Below are 22493 nucleotides of genomic sequence, written 5' to 3' on the forward strand. Positions count from 1 at the left end.
AAAGACACCTACACTGAAAAATTGTTTTCAAAAAAATAAAGAAATATTTAGGAGTCACTCAACCTTGAAATTGCCGGCAATTCAGTGTCATTTATTTTTAGAGAATCCTCTTTGCATATTCAAAACAATAAAACCAGTGATGGAGCAATCAGCATTGAAATTAATTAGGCCACCTGCCTGTTCACTGCTAAACTGTGGGAATTTAATCATGGTAGATGAGAGATGATTTCTTCCAAGGGGTCCATTCATTTAAAACATAGCTGATACCTTAACACTTGGGTGAGTTTCAAATTATCCCCAGAGTAAATATTTCCAACTTAGGTTAAAAGCGACTGCTTCCAAAAAGAAGACTGTTTAAAGTCAAGTCATTGCTGTGAAGACGGGGCACTGGGTGGGGCACGCACTGGGTGCCTGTACCTGCACTCTGGCAGCTCATTGCCTCCCACATGAACTCTTCTAGGTTTGGAAACTCCACTTTAAAGATGAGGAAATGTCTGCTCATATAGATGATATGACTTGCCCTAGAACACAAATGTAGAAAATGCAGCAGCCAGAATTTTACCCAAGTTTGTTGACACCGAAATCTAGTCTCTTCCCAGGACTGGCCCTCTCTCCCTGGGCGGTAACAGTGAGCACTGCTGGCCACCAGGACCACCCATCCTTACTAGGGCTCCTGGTCCCAGCTGCACTAAATTCTGTTACTTGTGGCTCAGACCTCTGGAAAAACAAAAATGGAGTCTCTAGAGTTCAGTTGTGCCAAAAGACAATTGTCATTGTATCTCCTCTTGGAGAAGGGAACATGGCAGGGTTGCTTGTGTTACCAGGGTTGCTTGTGTTCCCATAACTCTTCGGAAAAGTAACTGCACCTCACTCCTGTGACTGCCTCCCCAAAGAATCCTAACAAATGTAGAGAGCCGGTGACAAAAACCAACCCAACCATTACCAAGGGGGAACAAAGTTTTCATTTTATTCAGGTGCTCACAGTGAATCAGTCTCCGGTATCATTTGATCAAAAATAATTCCAGCTGAAAATCATCACACCAGAGACTCTTCACATGTACTGAAGGTGTTTTTGGTCACGCTCCTAACGACAGCAACCTGAGGGAAGCTGCTAACCTTCATGGGTCCCACTGTAGAGATGCAACACAGGCAGAGCCAAGCTCCTAGGTGTCATGGGAAGGGGAAAGAAGGCTCCAGACGCCACCTTCTTGCTGTGCAACCTTGCCAGCCCACAGGGCATCGCGACATGCCCTGTGGACCACAGGGATGCTTCAGGCTGGAGCCATGTGCCCAAAGCCGGGTGCCTTGAGGCTGGGAATGTCGTTCTTCCTGTAGAAGTCAGCCTGCACGTGGTTAACGCGGCCGAAGTCCCGGTTTAGGGGTTCAATGGGCTGACGGATGCGCTTCCCATAGACAGAAGACGTCAACACTCCAACTGGCCTCTCCTGTTCCTGGTGAAAGTTATCAAAGCACATCATCAGCATCACTGCATTCGCCAGCACAGCTCACCCGTACATCCATCAGCCTGGTCCTGGGAGCTTTACCTGCCCGGGTCCCACCACGGTAGACCAAGAGGGGACCTCCACGCTGAAGCCAGCGGCTTCACAGGGAAGTAGCCTATGGTGGGGAACCGCTGAATTTGCTAGAAAGCTGGCTGGTGTATTCAATGGACATGTTGGGAAACTGTGCCGGACCATTTGCTCTACCTGTCTGTTTCTGTGCTCTTCCTGGTCATTTACCCGACCCTGCTGCTGCTGGTCCCTTCCCACCACCCAGATCCTGGCTCAGATGTCCAGGTCCTCCCTGGCCCCGCCCCTCCCCAGCTCCCTGCTCATCCCTCTCACTTTCCCCCTCTCACATCCTCACATGGCTTCCTCTTCCCACATACCACTCATCACCACCTAGAATTTGCTCGTCATTTCTTTTTTTCTTCTCTTTCTTTCTTTATCTTTTTGTTTTGTTTTGTTTTGTTTTGAGATGGAGTCTTGCTCTTGTCGCCCAGGCTGGAGTGCAATGGTGCGATCTCGGCTCACTGCAACCTCTGCCTCCCGGGTTCAAGCGATTCTCCTGCCTCAGCCCCCCAAGTAGCTGGGATTACAAGCATGCACCACCATGCCCGGCTAATTTTTATATTTTCACTAGAGACAGGGTTTCCCCATGTTGGCCAGGCTAGTCTCGAGCTCCTGACCTCAGGTGATCCGCCCACCTTGGCCTCCCAAAGTGCTTGGATTACAGACGTGAGCCACCACACCCAGCCCATGATTACTTTGCCTTTACTTTTTCTCTCTTCCCTCGGGAATGGCAGCTCTGAGAGGATGGAGCTTTTTTCTGAAAAACTATGTGCCACAGTTTTCTCCTGCGGAAAACACTAACTTTGCATCAACTTAGAAGGCACCACATGTGCTGCTTATGGTGGCTTTGTAACTAAACTTGGAGGAAATGTTCTCGTGTGCACAATTTCAGCTCTGCAAGACCAACTTTTCTGGAAAAATTATGAAAGTCCGGACTCAGCGGTGAAGCAGAGACTTGTTTTATCTGTTGAAGGGAACGTCTTAGCTTTGCTGTCCTTAAATTTTTAAATTCTAAAGAACCAAACAACAATATCAAGAAAAATACACAATGACATGACTGAATACAGGGAACTATAAGAGTATCTTAGCCTTAGCTTCTTGGCACAAAGAGATAGAGGAGAGCTGCATCAAGAAAATTACATGAAGCAATTGAGGACAATATTAAATATATATGTGTATGTGCACATATACACACACATGCATGTACATACCTATGCACACACGTACAAGCATACAATATACACATATATGCATGATATATATACATATATTCACACATATACACACATAATATATACACATCCACATACATATGCATGTATGCATGCATCTATACACACATTTACACACATTCACAAGCAGACACACACATGTACATACATATACACACATATATATACACACACACATACACATGCATATACACACACATGCACACATATATACACACAGGTACACATATGCACACACATAAACATATGTACAATATATACAAATATACATATCTGTATATACATATACACACATATATACATACACACATGTACATACATGTATGCCTATATACATGCATACACATATACACATACAGTCATGTGCCATATGACATTTTACTCAATGATAGATCGCATATATGATGATAGTCCCATAAGCTTATAATATTAAGTTGGTGCAAAAGTAATTGCTGTTTTTGCCATGAAAATGGCAAAATCTAATACAACTAAAAAATTCCTATCACCTAATGATGTCATAACTGTTGTCATGTCGTAATACATCACATTCCTCATGCGTTTGGGTGATGCTGGTGAAAATAAACCTACTGGGCTGCCAGTCATATAAAATATAACACATACAATTATGTACAGCTCACAGTACTTGACAATCATAATAAATGACTATGTTACTGGTTTCTGTATTTATTATACTTTTTATCGCTATTTTAGGAGTGTACTCTTTCTACTTATTTTTAAAAGTTAACTGTAAAACAACCTCCAGCAGGTTCTTTAGGAGGTATTCCAGAGGAGACACTGTTAGCCTAGGAGATGACAGCTCCATGTGTGTTGCGTGTCATTGCCTTTGAAGACCTTCCGGTGGGACGAGATGTGGAGGTGGAAGGCAGTGATACTGACGATCCTGACCCTGTGTAGGCCTAGGTTAAGGTGTGTGTTTGTGTCTTAGTTTTTAACCAGAAACTTTAAAAGCTTAAAAAAATTAAAAATAGATACCTTATAAAGATCTAAGGAGAGAAAATATTTTTGTACAGCTGTACGATGTGTTTGTGTTTTAAGCTAAGTGTTACTTTATAAAAGAGTCCAAGTTTTTAAAATTAAAAAGTTTATAAGGTTAAAAAGTAACATTAAGCTAAGGTTAATGTATTATTGAAGAAAAAAATTTAAAATAAATGTAGCGTAGCCAAACTGCACAGTGCTTATAAAGTCTACGGTGGTGCACAGTCATGTCCTAGGCCTTCACATTCACTCACCACTCACTCACTGACTCACCCAGGGCAGCTTCCAGTCCTGCAAGCTTCATTCATGGTAAGTGCCCACACGAGTGTATCATTTTTTATTTTTATACCATATTTTTACGGTACCTTTTTATGTTTAGATACAAAAACACTTACCATTGTGTTATAATCGTTTACAATATTTTATACTGTAACACGCTGTACAGATTGGTAGCCTGGGAGAAATAAGCTGTACCATATGGCCTAGGTGTGGAGTAGGCTATGCTATCTAGGTTTAAGTATACTCTGATGTTCACTCAATGACAAAATCGCCCAGCAATGAATTTCTCAGAATGAATCCCTGTTGTTAAGCAATGCATGACTGTACATACACTCCCCACCACACACACACGTGCGTGCACACACACATACACGTACAAGCATACCTCAGAGATACTGCAGGTTTGGTTCCAAACCATGGCAATAAATATCACTATTAAGTGAGTCATACAGATGTTTTGGTTTTCCAGTGCATATACAAGTTACGTTTACACTATACTATAGTATATTAAGTGTGCAATAGCATTATGTCTGAAAAATGTACAGATCTTAATTTGTAAATACTTCATTGTTAAAAAATGCTCACACAGAGATAGGAAGTGGGTACACGCTATTGGAAAAATGGGACCAATAGACTTACTTGACATAAGGTTGCCACAAACTTTCAACGTGTAAAAAATACAGTCTCTATGAAGTCCAATAAAGTGAAGTGTAATAAAACTGGATATGCCTGTATAAAGTTTTGTTAATCTGCTGACGACTTGTTAACATTCTGTCTTAATATTACCTCTTCATTAACATGAAGTCCCAGGCTTTTTGCATGTTCTCTGTCATCTCGGTGCAACTTCTGATCATAATCTAGTCGCCTCTTAAAAACACAGTCATAGAGGGAAATAATTCCTGTCTAGGAAAAAAAGAGAAAGAAAGCCGTGGGTTAATTTGAAGGCTGGGTCATTGAGGCCCGATGGAGCACGGATGCCAGTTCTTTCCCAAGGGAGGCTGGAGGTGCATGTAGTGAGTATGTGATAGGAAAGGTCACCTCACCAGGCAGAACCGGCTGTGATGTGGAGCAGGGAGAAGCCCAGCCCTCACCAGCAAGAGAAGGTTGTTAAGAGGCCCAGGATGAAGGAGGGACATTTTCATGGCACTTCTCAACTTTCTCCTCCCTTGTTGAGAGAGGTGGTTCCTCAAGCTCTCTTGCTGTCTGACTCCATTGCTAGAGCTCAAACTTTAAAATAAAAATTTGTCTTAGTCCATTCAGGCTGCTATGACAAAATAACATACAGACTGGGTGACTTCTAAGCAACAGCAGTGTATTTCTCACAGTCCTGGAGGCTGCGAGGTCCAAGTTCAAGGCCCCGTGAGACTGGGCATCAGGTGAGGGCCCTATTTATGATTCACAGATGGTGTCTTCTCCCTGTAGCCTCACATGCTGGAAAGGCAAACAAGCCCCCTCAAGCTTCTTTTATAGGGGCACTAATTCCATTTATGGGAACTCTGCCCTCAGGCCTAACCCCCTCCCAAAGGCCCCGCCTCCCAATACCACCACATTGCGGGTGAGGCTTCAACATATGAATCACAAACATTCAGACCATAGCAAACCCACATCTCTAAGGTTACACATGTGTGTACTTTTCCTTCATTTCTACTTGTCTTGTCTCCTCAAATTTTCTATAAGCTTCAGCTTCTTTGAAAAACAAACAATACCTACATACTAAGATAATGAAACTTAACAGAAGTCATCTTTTAAGTCACTAGTGCAGGAGCCAAGGGCAGACGTCTTCCTTGCCTTCTGAAGGTTGCCTGAAAATCAGCTGACAGAAGGGAGATTAAAAGAAGAAAGGGTAGACACATTTTCATTAATGTGCATGGGGGACATCTCAGGGTGATTATCCCACCACACCATGGGCTACAGGTGCTTGCACAGCCTTCTTCATACGAGAAAGGAAGATGGGGAAATGTGGATGATTTGAGGGAGGCAGTAAGTTATTTTTAGGGGGATACAATGGTCTGGGAGAAAGTCTGTTGGGCCCGCAGAGCAGATGATGGTCTGTGACGAAAGTCTGTCCAGGTGTCTTAGCAGACTTCAACCTGTCTTCCCAGGATGTGAGTGCAGTTGATGAAAACGCAGGGAAGCTACCAGGGGTCACTGTTTTCTTCTTTGGTGAGTCCAGACTTTAGGCAAATAAGCGAACTTTAGAGATCAGCTTCATCAAGTGCTCTGGGAGAGACAAACAGTTGAGAGACAGGAGCCAGGGCCGGGGGTGGGGGTGGTCAGAGAGACTGTGAGCCTTCTTTTCTTGAGGCCAGAGTGTCAGAGCGCCATATTTTGGTGTGTTGGTTCCTGAACTCTAACACTAGCCAAGAGTCAGGCTGTCTATGTGCAAACCCCTCTCTTGAAAGATAAAAGTATTTTTTCTTTAATCATATGTGATAAGTGTGACACTTGGTAATCCATAAATATATGAATACATATATTATATATAATATACACGTATATATCATATGTATGTAATTTACATACACACACAACTCTGATGTATTAGAAAATGACCCATTAACAGAGCTATCATCTGTATTGTCTCCATTTTATCATCCCAACTTTTTCTGAATACAAAAGAAAATCTTCCTTGTTCGGTATCTAGTAAAAAAAAAAAAAAAAAAAAAAGAATGCGTGTATTAGCTGGTCTTTAATCTTCACCTTGTCATGCCATTCGTTATTCCAGCTGCCTTAAATTTTCCAGCAGCAAACTCAGACATGTCTCCGTGGGATTTGGGAGTATTAGGTCTCTAGCTTATGCTTGGTTGGTTTTGTTTTGTTTTGTTTTTTTCCCAGTTAGTGATGCTAGAATGATTCCCTCCAACAGGAGGATACAGAGGTAGAAGTAGGCAGTGAAAAGGATGCAAGACTTCTATATAGTATGTTGGAAAACACGTAATGCCCACTCACAGTGACTGCAGGAACTCGGCACTCTGGCCTGTAATGGGAATAACTAGATCATAACGTAGCTTTGGCCAATCCTTAGCAAATCATTCACAGATCATCTGTCATGTGCAATATGCTGTGCTCCTGCTGAGGGGAATTTAGAAGATAACTCAGATGTGGCTACTGTCCTTACTCAACGAGCCATCTAGTAAGGAAACAACATGGTCTTTAAGAATTATTACTTTAAGATTCGCAAGAATTCCAACAGCAACATGTGTAAGGTGCCTGGCCAGCCACTGCAGGGAACCTGGTATGTCTTAGTTCAGAATTACTCTAGTCAGCTTGAAGGAGGAAAACAACCTCCAACCAGGAGCTGTGGCTTCTGCCTCTGTGCCTCTGCTGGTCATTTTATGAGTTACCAGACACAAGCATCTCTTATCATTGTCTTCACTCTCACTCAACTTCTGGATGTGTTCACGTCAAACCACCCTGGCCCTCATGTCTCCTGATGGCAACCTACCGTATAGCTACGTACCCACAGGATTTTGTAAAAGCCTGAATCAATGGAGAATTGATAAGCCATTCAACATTTAGTATTGTGACAATTGGCTAGTTATTTGGGCCTTCACATCACACTATAGCCAAAAGTAAATTCTGGATGATAAGACAAATGAAAAAGAAAACCCATTCGAAAACTCGTACACATGAAAACAATAGGTAAAATGTCAAAAATATCAATCACTTTGACTACCTACAAATTAGACATTTGCTTATCAAATAAAATGAAAACTTTAAAAAACCATTTTAAGACATGATACAGAAATCTCAGTATCTTTAACATTCATAACATAGGCAGCTGTTGGTGCAGAAGCCAATCTGCTGCTGGCCTGCAAGGCTAAGCAAACCTTTTTGGGATGGGCCACCTAGTAACACACATGAAGCCCAAGTACACCACACACACTCTGCAAGGATGAGGGAGGATAAATTCTCCAGAGTAAATACATTGCCATCCAGACCTTTCCTTTGAGATTCAGAGCCACTGGCTGGCTAATAGCTTGATCTCCGTCACCCCCATGCCACCACACATACACCCAATATTTTAAGGGATTCAATATTAGCCAGGCTCTTGTTCATCATCTAGGTGTTCTGTTGCCTCTGGAATCCCTCCTGACCTGGCTGACCCTGTTCCATGGGTTTTGGGGAGAACAGCTGCAGTGTACAAAATGAAGACCTAGTCTCTAGAACTGAATCCCTGGAAGAAAGCTACACTCATGGCCAGGAGGCCCTCTCTCCTCCTGCACCCTGAGAACCTTGAGGCAAAGTGGAGTGACTGATGGCCCTTCAAACCCTATAATGCTCCCTGCGTGTGGGCAGCCCCCTCCACCCAGTGTATTAGTCTGTTCTCATACTGCTGATAAAGACATACCCAAGACTGGGCAATTTACAAAAGAAAGAGGTTTAATGGGCTTACAGTTCCATGTGTCTAGGGAGGCCTCACAATCATGGCAGCAGGTGAAAGGCACTTCTTACATGGCGGCAGCCAGAGAGAGAGCTTGTGCAGGGAAACTCCCCTTTTTAAAACCATCAGATCTCATGAGACTCATTCACTATCACAAGAACAGTGCAGGAAAGATCCACCCCCATAATTCAATCACCTCCTACTGGGTTCCTCCCATAACACATGGGAATTGTGGGAGTTACAATTCCAGATGAGATCTGGATGGTGACACAGCCAAACCATATCACCCAGATCTGAGAGACAGCCCTCCAGAGTGGGTGGCACGAACAGCAGGGAAAATAGATCCTCCAGGAACTGCCTGGTCTTGTATTTTCTTCTGCACAGTGATTTTAATCAGGTCCAACCCTCCTGAACTGAGTGAGCGCCCACTGGGGTGCCTGGATTATCCTGGGAGAAAAACTCTGAAGAAGAAAGGACTTCAGAATAGAATGAGAATGCAATTACTATTATCAGAATGAGAAAGGATATGTTCATTCATTTTGTTCCCTATATTGAAGAAGCCCAGTGTAATATGAAACTTTACAGAGAAAATACCTATTTCTTCTCATTCTAATCAGGTCTCCTAAAACACTATAAAAGCAATCACTATGAGCAGCCATGCCTGCCTCACAATCCCTGGATTAGTTGCCAACGATCTTCTACATCTTAGTCTTTACTAGGAATCTCACTGCTTGTGGGTATGGAGTGATCAGAATCTTAGGAAGCTTATTTTTGTGCAGATTTTGCATATTCAGAACTTTCCAGAGTACAAGTGAATTTTTCTATCATTGAAAAATAAGGACCAAAAAAAAAAATTATCAGTAGACAGGCAGCCTCACTTTGAAATGTGACTATCCATTTTCAATAACTAATCAAACTGAAAATCTGTCGTTTCCCTGGATTTTAATTATTAATCTTTCTTTTTTTTTCTTTTATTCCCATATGGCTTGAAGCAAAATGATATGAATAAAAACCAATTGGGATTTAGATGCTAATCACAAGACAGAGCTTCTGAAATTACTGAAATTTTGCCATTAAAATTCCTCAAGGAATTGTCTCTATTTCACAGATGATGTTCCTTTTTTTAAAAAAAAAAAAAAAAAAAGCAAAACAGAAAATATCCATTTTTTACCTTGTGATCTCTCCCTTCGTGTTTTGAATATTGTTAAAACGTAGCATAACCTTAGCCTGGTCATGGTACCTGATCACCTACCCTCAGTTTACCTCACAATAACCTCCACCCCTGATCCTGAGAAATTGCTGTGGTCCACAGACCTGGGCAGATGATGTGGGTAGAGTGGAGGCCTCCAGTTTTCAACCTCCACAGCATATTAGGCCTACCATTGTGTGAGACACTATGCCAGGCTCCAGGACAGAAATGGGGAGTCCCTACCTTAAAGAGACCACAGACTAAGAAGAGAAATCAACCCATTAGTTATGAACCACAGAAAAATACAAATGGAACAAGAGAGGTTTGCACAAAGTAGAGTAGCAGAAAAGAATGAATGATGGGCAATTGCTTGGGCCAGGGGGAGGAAGTGCAGGTGACTAAGGCGAGACGGGAGACTGCACCACACTGCTGTGGTTAGAACCACTGCCGAACAACCTCACTGGATGTGATCAGTTGACTTATGTCCTCCAAGCATTCACATGTTGAAGTCCTATCCCCCAGGAACTCTGAATGTGACCTTATTTGGAATAAGGTAATTGAGGATATAATTAATTAAGATGAGGTCATACTGGAGTAGGGTAGACCCCCAAGTTAATATGACTGGTGTCCTTATTGAAAGGAGAAATTTGGACATGGACATGCACCGAGGGAAGATGATGTGAAGAGACATTGGGAGAAGATGGCCATCAACCAGCCAAGGAGAGGGGCCTGGAACAGAGCCTTCCCTTGCAGCCCCTAGAAAGAACCAATCCTGCTGAATTGCAACAAAGCAAAAATTGACATATAGTATCTAATTAAACTTCAGAGCTCTGTACAGCAAAAGAAACTATGAGCAGAATAAAGAGACAACCTACAGAAGGTGAGAAAATTTTTGCAAGCAGTGCATCTGACAAAGGTCTAATATCCAGCATCTACAAGAAACTTAAATTTACAAGCAACAAAGAATACCCCATTAAAAATTGGGCAAAGGACATGAACAGACACTTCTCAAAAGACATACAAGTGGCTAAGAAACACATGAAAAAAAGCTCAACATCTCTGATCATTAGGGAAATGCAAATCAAAACCACAATGACATACTATCTCACACCAGTCAGAATGAATATTGAAAAGTCAAAAAACAACAGATGTTGGTGAGGTTGTGAAGAAAAAGGAACGCTCATACACTGTTAGTGGGAGTGTAAATGAATTCAACCACTGTGAAAGACAGGGTGGTGACTCCTCAAAGACCTAGAGGCAGAAATACCATTCAATCCAGCAATCCCATTACTGAGTATATACCCAAAGGAATAGGAATCATTCTATTATAAAGACACATGCACATGTATGTTCAATGCAGCACTACTCACAATAGCAAAGATATGGAGTCAACCTAAATGCCCATCAATGATAGACTGGATAAGTAAAATGTGGTACATATACACCATAGAATACTACGCCGCCATGAAAAGGAATGAGGTCATGTCCTTTGCAGGGACATGGATGGAGCTGGAGGCCATTATCCTTAGCAAACTAACACAGGAACAGAAAACCAAATCCCGCATGTTCTCACTTATAAATGAGGGCTAAATGATAAAAACACAGGGACACATGGGGGGTGGGCAATATACACTGGGGCCTGTCAGAGGATGGGAGGCGGGAGGAGGGAGAAGATCAGGAAGAATAGTTAATGGAGGCTGGGCTTATTACCTGGATGATGGTATGATCTGTACAATCCATCAGGGCATGTGTTTACGTATGTAACAAACCTGAATATCCTTCACAAATTAGAAGTTGGAAATTAGAAAAAAAAGTCCTGGTAACACCCTGATTTCAGGCTTCTAGCCTCCAAAACTAAAAGAGAAGAAATTTCTGTTGTTTTAAGCCACCAAGTCTGTGGCACATTTTGTGGCAGCCCAGGCAAACGCACTTGGCAGGAAGTAGCCATCATGCCCCATGACTCCTCCCAACCTGAGAAGCACACTTACTCCCAGAAGTTGCACACACTCTCATACAAATAACTGGGGTAAGTTTTTGAGCAAACTGGGACCCTGGTCCTTTATTTTCTCCTCCTCTTCAGACTATTTAAAGCATTAATTCACTCTCCACCATAAGGTTAAACCAATAAGTTCTATAAGAAAGAAAGAAAAAAAAAAAAACAGGAGAAAAAAATTAATACCTTTTGCCATGTAATTGTGGCAGGGGTAATGCTATGTGCTCATCAAACATACTACCACTTCCGGAACAAGCAGAAGATGCATTTCCCAGTTTCCCTCACAATTAGGCTGGGGCCAGGAATGTGGGTGACTCCAATAAATTCTACCTCTAGTCCTGGTCCGTAAAAAACTCCCAGGCAGTCCTCCAAACCCTCTCCCCCCACTCACAGGCTAATAAATTCCGAGCATCCAATACATGACTCTAAAGTCCTAAAAACTCCTAGGCTCTAGTAATAGTGAAACCATTAAAAAGAAGGCACCTGGATTTCCAAGCAATTGCACTAAGAGCCTCCCGGGAGAAACATAAATGTCAGGCTGTGAATGAGAAAAAAAAAAAAAAAAAAAAAAAAAAGCCTCTGTGATGTCATGGTTATTATGTTAAGCCCATTGGTGCACCTATGTTTAACAACCCACTTTCTGGAGAAAAAAAAAATCTGATTTGTAGTATTTGATGATTTCCGTGGTGTAAATACTTCGATCATGGTCAATTTTAGGCTACCAATGAAATGCAAAGCTTAGAAGAAATGCTAACAGTTGGCTTTTGTGAGTCATACACGCCAGCTCCAGCACATTGGGGGTTAAGACTCTTTGGGTTTAGGGTGTGTTTCCATAGCACATCCTAGTCCACCTTGTTTAATATGCTAATCAACCTATGACTGGGCTACCTTACTTCCTGTCCTCAGAAGCCACAGCACTATGACCTCCTCATCTTGAGGCTTTCCATCAGTTTGCTAGTCCAAGGATAAACGACCTACTTTTAAAACTGAAAACCCCCAAGGTGATCCAAAACAGTTTCCTTTGATTCATAAGGGCCTCAATTTACTTATAAATCCAGAGCATCTCCTTGGAGGTTTGGTATTGTGTGAAGCTTAATGAGGACATTTTCATTAATTTTAACAGCATTCAAAATTCTGTATCTCAGAGGACTGTTGCTTGCGAAGGACACAATGTTAGGTTTTTATGAAAAGACAATGCTCAACTATTCTCTTTGGGTTTTTGTTTTTTCCTGTGGAAAAGATTCTGTGTCCTCTCTTGGTACATTAATATCACAAGTTTTAGAAATTCTTATAAATTTTCAAATAATCTAGATATTCTACCATTGGATTGAAGTCAAGATAACTCCTCCCTCTGATCTTGTGTCTGCGTCAAATTCTAAGAGTGTTCTGATTCAGAGAGTTCTACATTCATCTATGTGCTTAACTTGTCACCAGTTGGAAATGTGGTGATTGTGGAGTCAATTGTTTTTCCTCTTCCACTGATACCAGCTCCCTACTCACCCCATCACCCCCAGCCCAGCAATTCACAACTCAGGAAGAAACAGCGATCCAAAAGGGCTGAAACTCGAATTCAATCTTATACGTTCCTCTTGGTCAAAGTTATTGGGAAAAATGTTGTCCTTTTCTTGTGTCATTTGCTTGTACCCCTTAAAAGGGGGTGATTTTGAAAAACTAAGATATATTATTAAATGAAAAGGGCAAGCTGCAAACATATGTGTCCACATCTGTGTGATCTGTGTGTGAATATGTTCTTGTATAAAAAACATTTAGATGCGTATCACGACAAGCATGCACTCAATGAAAAGACACAGAGGACATGCTCACACAGGAGTTTTGATTCATTGGAACATGGATTCCTTACTCTCGGTGTTTCATACCATGTGAAAGATCTCCACTAGAACATGCCTGCCCCCCCTTTCACTCATTCCTCTCTCACTAATGGGTTTGCAAGGGAAACTGGACCTTGGGCTCAGCGCCCCCACCAACCCCTTTTTAAGGAGCTACCTGCCCTGGAGGAAGATATTCAGCCCAATTCCCCCAAGCCCTGAGTTTTCCAGGGGCAGGTCACTGGACAGTGAAAATGCAACTGGAGAAGTAGAGAAGAAACTATAACCCACTGCTATTGACGATACCAGAGGAGGAGAACGAGGATGGGGATAAGCAAAGCAGCTGACAATCCAAACCAAAACCCCTATTTAGTCTAAGAAGCTAATTTTGAAAATCGGTGACTTATCCTTTTGTTTTAAAAATTGGCTTTCCGATTATTCATTCCTCATTTGTTCATGCAACAGGTATTTATGGAGTTCCAACAACCATCAGATCTCCTGAGGACTCACTCACTATCACGAGAACAGCAAGGGGGAAACTGCTCCCACGATCCAATCACCTCCCACCAGGTCCCCGCCTCAACATGTGGGGGTTACAATTGGAGATGAGATTTGGGAGGGGACTTATTGCCATATCAACATGCATCTGTGTAACGTGCTTGGCCGCACTTGGCAAACGGAAATTCAGTGCTCAGGGAGGTAGAGTCCTCGACGCATGAAGAAACAGTCAGCTTCTGTCCCCAACATACGCGGAGAAGAAAAGCCAGCTAATCCCACCAAACCTAAGGTGGGGCCTTCACAGCAAAGCCTCACTCAAGACAGAGTTATCCACAAGCCCCCTCAGCATGAGGGAAAGCGGATTCTGAAACCAGTTATAATTTCTTTAAATGCAGCTCTTGGACTTTGAGGAATTTAATCCAAACCTTCATAAAATACCATTGTCCTTTGATTCTGCTTTTTCATTTCCACAGCAGAAATGCTGCACAAGGCAGAAGGAGAAAAAAGGAACTGAAAAACACTGTTGAATGGAATCTGCTTTGCTGCCGCAGGAACCATATTTTATGGGCAAAGCCTACGCTACTAGAACTCCCTAGGGAGCAGTACAGGAGCCGATCACATTTTTGCTGGCAGCTTTAGATGACGAATTTGTCTTACAATTCAGAGGCATTACTGAGGCTTTAAATAAGTGTGCAGCCTTCAGTGCATCCACTCTGTGGGCTCCCTGAAGTAAGCTGCTTCAGAGGATTAGAAGCCACAGATTGACACTCACATTTTGCCTTCACCTGTGTTAATTTCTGACAGCAAATGAGAGTCAGGGATATGAGGTTTGCCACCGGGACCTAGGACTTAGTGAAAAGCAGCTCTAATATCACTAACAAAAGCAAACGATAATAATAGCTGTACTTACATTGGGCTTACCATGTGCCGCTTTGCATTGATTAATTAAAGTCATTCATATAAGAGCTCTATGAAGTTGGCAACATTTGCCTCAGAGGTGGGTAGAGTGAAACAGTGTGTGTTAATGCGGTAGGTCCACATGGCTGGTCAACACGGAGCCAATATTCTTACCCAGGATTACTCAGCCTGTGCTACCAACTAATTGGTATACACACTACTGTGCGTCACACAGAAATAAACTAAACAGGATAGTCCCATCAGGCTGCTATAATAAAATACCTATATACTGGGTGATTTATAAACAACATACTTTTATTTCTCGAGGTTCTCGAGGTTGGGCAGTCCAAGATCAAGGCGCTGGCAGATTTGGTGTCTGGTGAGGGAGCATTTTCTGGTTGCTACATGGCACATTCTCATTGTGTCCTCACATGCTGGGAGCGGTGAGGGAGCTCTCTGGAGTCTCTTTAACAAGGGTGATAATACCATTCGTGAGGGCTCCACCTTCATGTCCTCATCACTTCGCAAAGGCCCGCCTCCTAATACTGTCATGTTGGGGGTTGTGATTTCAACGTATGTATTTGGGGGGAACACAAATATTCAGACAATAGCATTGGCTTAAGAACTAATTCCATACTGCTTTTACTGCTCAGCTTGATTAGGGCCTGAAATTCTTCTTCTTACTATTATCATCATCTTTTGGAGACAGAGTCTCACTCTGTTACCCAGAGCGGAGTGCAGTGGTGCAGTCTCAGTTCCCTGCAATCTTGACCTCCTGGGCTCAAGTGATTCTCCTGCCTTAGCCTCCCGAGTAGCTGGGACTAGAGGCATGGGCCACCACACCTGGCTAATTTTTGTATTTTAAGTAAAGATGGGGTTTCACCACGCTGGCTGGGCTGCTCTTGATTGAACTCCTAATCTCAAGTGATCCGCCCTCCTCGGCCTCCCAAAGTAGAGCCTGAAATTATTTACAGCAAATTTAGGTGTAACTGAGTTCTCTAGAAAACCTGTGATACAGAATTTACCCTCTTTATTCCAAATAGTCTCCAGGTCAGAGAATCAGTTTCTTTGGTCATGCAGGTGATTAAACCCCAGTTCATATCATCCTGAGGAGTGGATTATTACCATTGGTAGCTATTTGTCAAATGGGCTTCAAAATGCTTTTGTTATTCTTGTTGCTTTCAAGGCTGTTTCAATTTAGATGTTAACATTTATGTTGCATCATTTTCTTTTGCATGGTACTAAAGGCCTCAGGACTTGAATTTGTTTGTGACTTCAGTTATTCAAACTGTATGGAAAAAAATTGTTTTTTCAAAAATCCACTTTGCATCAATTTGTTCTACGTTCCATACCTACCTTCCAGAAGGTAGTGATACATTAGAGCAGGGGGTGGGAAACTTTTTCTGTAAAGGGCCAGGTAGCAACTGTTTTAGGCTTTGCAGGTCACATGGTCTCTACCAAATCTACACAACTCTCTGGGGTAACCATAGACATGCAAACACATAGGTGTGAGACTGTGTTCTAGGAAAACTTTATTTATTAAAATAGGCAGCTGGCCAGACTCGGCCAAGGAGCCTCGGTTTACTGACCCCTGCATTAAAGGGACAGATTTCTGGCCCACTCCCAGCGGACCTCCTTCCAAGGGATGGAGTCCCAGTCACTTCACACTTCAGGCACCTCTCTGCCCTTTGGTTAGTTTGGCCCCAGGAAGGTAGCGCCATTTATTAGACTGGTAAATGTAAGAATGAACTGTGCCTGCCAGGCTCAATTTCACTACTTTTCCCTAGGCAGTAGCTGGCCCACAGGGGATGGGGTTCTGCTCTTTTTCCTGGTGCCCCCATCTTATTTACAGGGCCCCTCAAATGGCGTTATTGTCAATGTTTTTACTCTGTCCAACAGCCAGATGAATTTTATTTCCTTTCAACAAAACAGCATAGAACAAGTTAACACAATAAGACTCCTTACTTGTTCGGCTGTTTATCTCATGCAGTGCATTACTGCTATGCATTAATCATAGTTGATTGGCAGTCACATGAGTATTGCATACTTAAAATGTAAAATTCAGTTAATAAGTGAAATTATGTATAGGTAACAGTTCTTTCAAAACATATTGCTCCCAGGAGGAAAACAAAATGAAGGCCCTGATGGCAATGAGATTGGGAAGTTACCATTCCCTCGTGTTTCCCTCCTGTCTTAACATTCAGTGGATAGTCGAGCCTGGGAGAACAGGCAAACAGCGCTGCAGAGACAGATCTGATTGCAAATGTCCCTTTCCCCCCATCCTTGCATATTGCTCAAAGCCAAGCAGAGAGGAGCTATCAGATATCAAAGATCCTCCTGGGAGCAGGCTGAGGTTTATGGCTGCTGTATTTGTCAGCTGGGGTTGAACAAACTAAGTACCACGGATGAGGTGGCTTAACCAACAGAATTCATTGTCTCACAGTACTGGCACCAGAAGTATGCAATCAAGCAGTTGGCTGTGAAGGAATGTCCTGTTCCAGGCCTTTTCCTGAGGCTTGTAGGTGGCTGTCTTCTCCCTGTGTCCCTTTACATCATCCTTCCTGATATGGTTTGGCTGTGTCCCCACCCAAATCTCATCTTGAATTGTAGTTCCCATAATTCCCACATGTCCTGGGAGGGACCATCTGGAGATAACTGAATCATGGGGGCAGTTTCTCCCATCCTGTTCTCATGATAGTGAGTAAGTTCTCACAGGACCTGATGGTTTTATAAGGGTCTTCCCTCTTCACTGGGCACTCATTCTTCTTGATTCTGCCACGTGAAGAAGGACATACTTGCATCCCCTTCTGCCATGATTCTAAGTTTCCTGAGTCCTCCCCAGCCATGCTGAACTGTGAGTCAGTTAAACCTCTTTCCTTTATAAATTACCCAGTCTTGGGTTTGTCTTTATTAGCAGTGTGAGAAAGGACTAATACATGCCAGTCTGTATTGTATCCAAATTTCCCATTTCTCAAGGACACCAGTCATACTGGAATAGGGCTCATCCTAATGACCTCATTTTAATTTGATTATCTCTGTAAAATTCTGTCTCCAAATAAGTTCACATTCTAAGGTACTGGGGATTAAGACTCCAAAACCTAAATTTCAAGGGGACACAATTCAACCCACAGTAGCTGTCTAAACTAGAAACACGCTTGCTTCTGTTGTTGAGGCTGTCCATGAGTGCTTACAGTTTATGGGTGGCATGCAGGCCAGTGTGTGCTAACCAATTGTGGGGGTGGGAGTGGGGGAGAGGAAGGATGCATTTTCTGGGAATACCTTATATACCATAAGGGAACGATCTCCTTCTCCCTAGACACCTGGCTAATCTATATCCCTCTCTAGCCACTCAAGCCATCAGGACAGCCAGAATTAGAAAGGCCTGTCCCAGTTATGCCTGCAGGCTGAGGGTCCTCAATGAATGCTCAATGACTCCCCTGCCTCTGCATCCTGAGCAAGACAAACTGGGGACATTTAGGAACAATGGTGAGAAGAGAGGAGTAGATGACCCTCAACTGACTTCGAATCTGCTCCTTTTCCTGCCTTTGGCCGCTGGTGGGAGATGCAGGGTGCCCAGTGGCCTTCGCAGACCCTCAGAGTCCATCCCAGGAAGTGCACGGGCCAGTGTGGCCAGGACGGAAGAACAGAAGGACCACTCTCAGTCCAGCCCTCCCTGCAGGCGGTTCGCCAGCTATTCCTTCTGGTCTTCTGTTTGCAGGAGGGCAGAGAGTTTCCCGCTCCCTGGACCATCCAGGCCTAGTCCCGGTGGCAAGGCCATGTTTCCTTGTTACGCTGGGCCTGCCGCTGACAGGCCCCAGAAGGAGCCGCGACCAGCCCGCTGGGCGGTCCCTGCTTCCTGCGACCCCCTCCAGACCCTGGGCAGAAAAAGCGCACTGCTGTCCCGACAGAGCCACTGTGCTTTTCAGGGATCCTGACACCTAGTGGCTCCCGCTCCCTCCTCCGAAGAGCACTGGGTCCCAGCTGAGCATTCCCGCGACCCCCGGCCCCTGGTGGCAGCTGATACACCCATTCGCGCACCCGGCTCCTCCCACATCCTTGTTCCTGGGGGGTGCAGCTGACACTGGTGGTCGCCTTAGCTGTACTCTTTGGGGTCCAGGCGCCTTGGCGGGAGCTCACCCTCCCTGTCCCCCCAGCTGACCCTGCTGCGCCCCCTTCATCCCCGCACGCTCCCACCCAGCCCCGCCCCTCGGAACCCACCCCTGGTAGTGAAGCCCTGCCCCCAGGGTCCCTGCCCGAAGGCGCGCTCCTCCTCTAGGGCTCCACCACACTGTGAGCTCTGTCACCATCCCTAGCGGTGCAGCCCCTCCCAGGGATCCTCCTCGCTGTGAGCTCCTGCTCCTGTCCCGGTGGCGCACCCCCGCCCCCAAGCCTCCTCCCCTAAGGTGAGTCCCGCCCCCAGGCCCCAGTCCCTAAGGTGAGTCCCGCCCCCAGGCCACCTCCCCTACGGTGAGCCCCGCCCCCAGGCCTCCTTCCCTAAGGTCTAGTCCCGCCCCCCAGGCCCAGTCCCTAAGGTGAGCCCCACCCCCACGCCCTCTCCCCGAGGGAGAGCCCTGCCCCAAGACCCTTCCGCTGGGGTGATCCCCTCTCCCCTACCCCTCCGCGGCCGGCCGCCCGCCCGCCCCTGCCCAGTCGCCCAGCCTTCCCGCCTCCGTGCCCCGCCGCGGTCCTCACCTGCGCCTGCCGGTAGTAGTAGCTGTGCTCTTTGGGGTCTAGGCGCCGCGGCGGGATGTAGCTGAAGGCGGACTGCGCCGAGACGGGCGGCGGCCTGGGCTTGCCCCGCAGCGTGGACGCGGTGGTCTCCTCCTCGTCGTCCTCCATGCCGACCCCGTCCAGCGCCCCCGCCTTGGCCGCGGTCCGTCCCGCCCGCCCAGGGGCCCAGTCGGAGTCTGCCGGCCTCAGGTTGCTCCGCGCTGGCGTCCAGCCCGCGTCTGTGTTCAGCCGTTGCCTGGAAACCGCCGCCTGGCGACCCGGAGCGGCCCTGGAGCATTCCCGCTCCAGGTTGGGGCGACCCTCCTCTCCTCCCTCCTGGCCCCTCGACTACATCCGGGGTCTCTCCTTCCTTCCGCCTCGGGAGGAGCCTGGCTAGGAAACGCCGCGCGGACCTCCGATTTGCATCCTGCTCACCTTTCCCAGGCAGGAGTCCCTGCTTCACCCACTGATCATTCGTTCGCGTGACCATTAGTAACTGAGCACCTAGCGTGTGGTGTGTCAGGAGCTGGAGATCGAGCCTTGAACGGAGCATGCCTTGTCTACAGGGAGCTTACAGTCAGCTGGAGAAGACAGATGAAAGACATGAAGAAGCCAAACGACTTGCTGAGGCCCCAGGCAGTGCTGTCCAATAGAAACATGATGAGAGCCATGTGTGCCATTTCTTATTTGACTCGGTATGTCCAAAATGTTATCATTTCAACAAATGACACCAGCTGCCTTTCAAGCGCTCGGTGGCCACGTGTGGCTAGCAATTACAGTATTGGCCAGTGCAGGTGTAAAGCTGCATGAATTTACAGATTCTGGCAAACTCAGTTGCTGTGGACAGGGTTCTTGCAAATCCTTTGCCAATGTGGTTATGTTGGCCCTTGATCTGAATGCTGGGTCAATACCTGCGTTCCGTTTGTTGAAAATGTATTGAGCTATATACTCGTGATTAGTGGGTGTATAGTCAAGAAAAGTTAAAAAAAAAAAAAAAAAAAGTTACATGATGACCAAGGCGTGGGAAATGCTTTAGCTGGGGTGCCTGGGAAGGCCAGCCTGGCTGTGGAGGTGGTGTTTGAGATGAAGCATAGCAATAATGAGAAGCCAGTTCTGGGAGTCTGGAAATCCCCTCCAGGCCGACTTGGTCCTCTGAGGCAGAGGAAATCTTATGTTTGAATGGCAGCAGGAAGTGGGGTGGTGTGGCCTCATGAAGCCAGAAACTGGTAGGAAGTGAAGGTGAACAGATAAGTAGGGGCCTGATGGAGCGGTCTGACGGACCATGAAAGGAGCAGTGCCCTGCCTTCTTCCCCACCCCTGCAACTAGGTAGGAATCTCTTGTCTGCCCTTCTGTGATGCAGGCTGGTGGCTTAAGATACCTCTCTCATTCCCAGGCACCTGGTGATTCACTCTGTAGAGGTCTCCAGAGTCCTAGAGATCCTTCTGGGCAGGACTTAAGACATCCCGGTGCCACCGCGCTTTTTTTTTCTCTCTCTCTCTCTCTCTTTTTTTTTTAATCTCTTTCTATCGTGGGTCCCCATGAGCTTCCTGAGAAACCCATATGCCTTCTTTTCCCATTAACACATCTTTTTGCTCCGTGGGCAGGCAGAACATGAGTCAGCCGTGAGTCAAGGGTCAGACACCTGCCCACCGTGTCTCTAAGCCCCAGGGGACCTATCACCCTCATTGGAGCCACTTGGTGAGGATGACATATCCCTGGTGCTTGGAGATGGAGCACCGTCTCTCCTACATGTGAAGTGAAGAAAAGAGGGCTCTTATTTTTCTCCCATGGGCTGAAGTCACGAAAGGCATGACTCATACTTAAAGCATCAGCCAAATACGATTTTTTTTAAGCCCTTATAATCTATTGCCTCTCTCAACCTCTCTCGATGTCTCCAAAGACACAAAAAAGGTCAACTAACGGTCACAAGACTTTGTAAGCTTTGCATCAGTGACCCGGTATCATACTTTGGAAAGTGAAGGTAGTTGAAACCAATTATCTTGGGAATTCAGCTGAAACTGAGACTGAGCTAATTGCTTAATAAAAGAAATTAGTAAAGTTTACGCAGTTATACAGATGTGAATCTGCTAACTTCAATGTCAGTAGGTGACATTTTGTCATGTCCTAGACCAAGATCTCTTGAGGGCAAGGTTACCTACATCTTTTTCTTGCATGGTGATATGGTTAGGCTTTGTGTCCCCACCTTAATCTCATCTTGAATTGTAATTCCCATAATCCCCACATGTCAAAGGAGTGATCAAGTGGAGATACTTGAATCATGGGGGCCGTTCCCCCTGCTGTTCTTGTGATAGTGAGTTCTCACAGGATCTGATGGTTTTATAAGGGGCTCCTCCCCCTTTACTCGGCGTGTCTCCTTCCTGCCACTTTGTGAAGAAGGTGCCTTGCTCCCCCTTTGCTTTCTGCCATGATTGTAAGTTTCCTGAGGCCACACCAGCCATGCTGAACTGTGAGTCAATTAAAACTCCTTCCTTTATGAATTACCCAGTCTCAGGTCTTTATAGCAGCATGAGAACAAACTTATACAGATGGCTCAAGTCTGGCATATAGTAGGAACTCAAATATTTGAGCCTGAGACAGGGCCTGAGTTTATTTGGGAGGTAATTCCAGGAAACAGGAGAGAGGGACCAAGAGGAGCGAGAAGCAAAGCGGGAGAGACACCAAGGATACAGTACCCAGGTCACTGCTGAGGGCAACTGGTGCTGGCCATGAACCTTTCTGAGGGGCCTGGAAAGGCCTTGAAGAATTGTCCCAGAGGATCAACATGGAGGCTTGTTTCATCGCTTGCTCCTGTCTGCTTGGTGGAGGCTTGCTCCTTTAATTGTTAACTCCTGAACTTGTACGACCCCCGCCCCGGGGCCTCACAGGCTCCCCTGAAGTATCTTGCCTCCTTGGTGTC

The 22493-nt window shown here is 45.2% G+C and overlaps 1 protein-coding gene across 1 annotated transcript; it reads right to left on the reverse strand.

Annotated features, from left to right (window-relative positions):
* Positions 1 to 70: 70 nt before the first annotated feature.
* On the reverse strand, positions 71 to 19777 carry CFAP90 (cilia and flagella associated protein 90). The gene is made up of 3 exons (XM_005556579.4): positions 19558 to 19777; positions 4865 to 4981; positions 71 to 1451 (listed from the first exon to the last, which is right to left on the reverse strand). The coding sequence occupies exons 1-3, from the start codon at positions 19702 to 19704 to the stop codon at positions 1272 to 1274; spliced, it is 444 nt and encodes a 147-aa protein (XP_005556636.3). The 5' UTR covers positions 19705 to 19777; the 3' UTR covers positions 71 to 1271.
* Positions 19778 to 22493: the final 2716 nt, after the last annotated feature.

This window comes from Macaca fascicularis, chromosome 6 (assembly GCF_037993035.2).
Source record: "Macaca fascicularis isolate 582-1 chromosome 6, T2T-MFA8v1.1".
NCBI classification, from domain to species: Eukaryota; Metazoa; Chordata; class Mammalia; order Primates; family Cercopithecidae; genus Macaca; species Macaca fascicularis.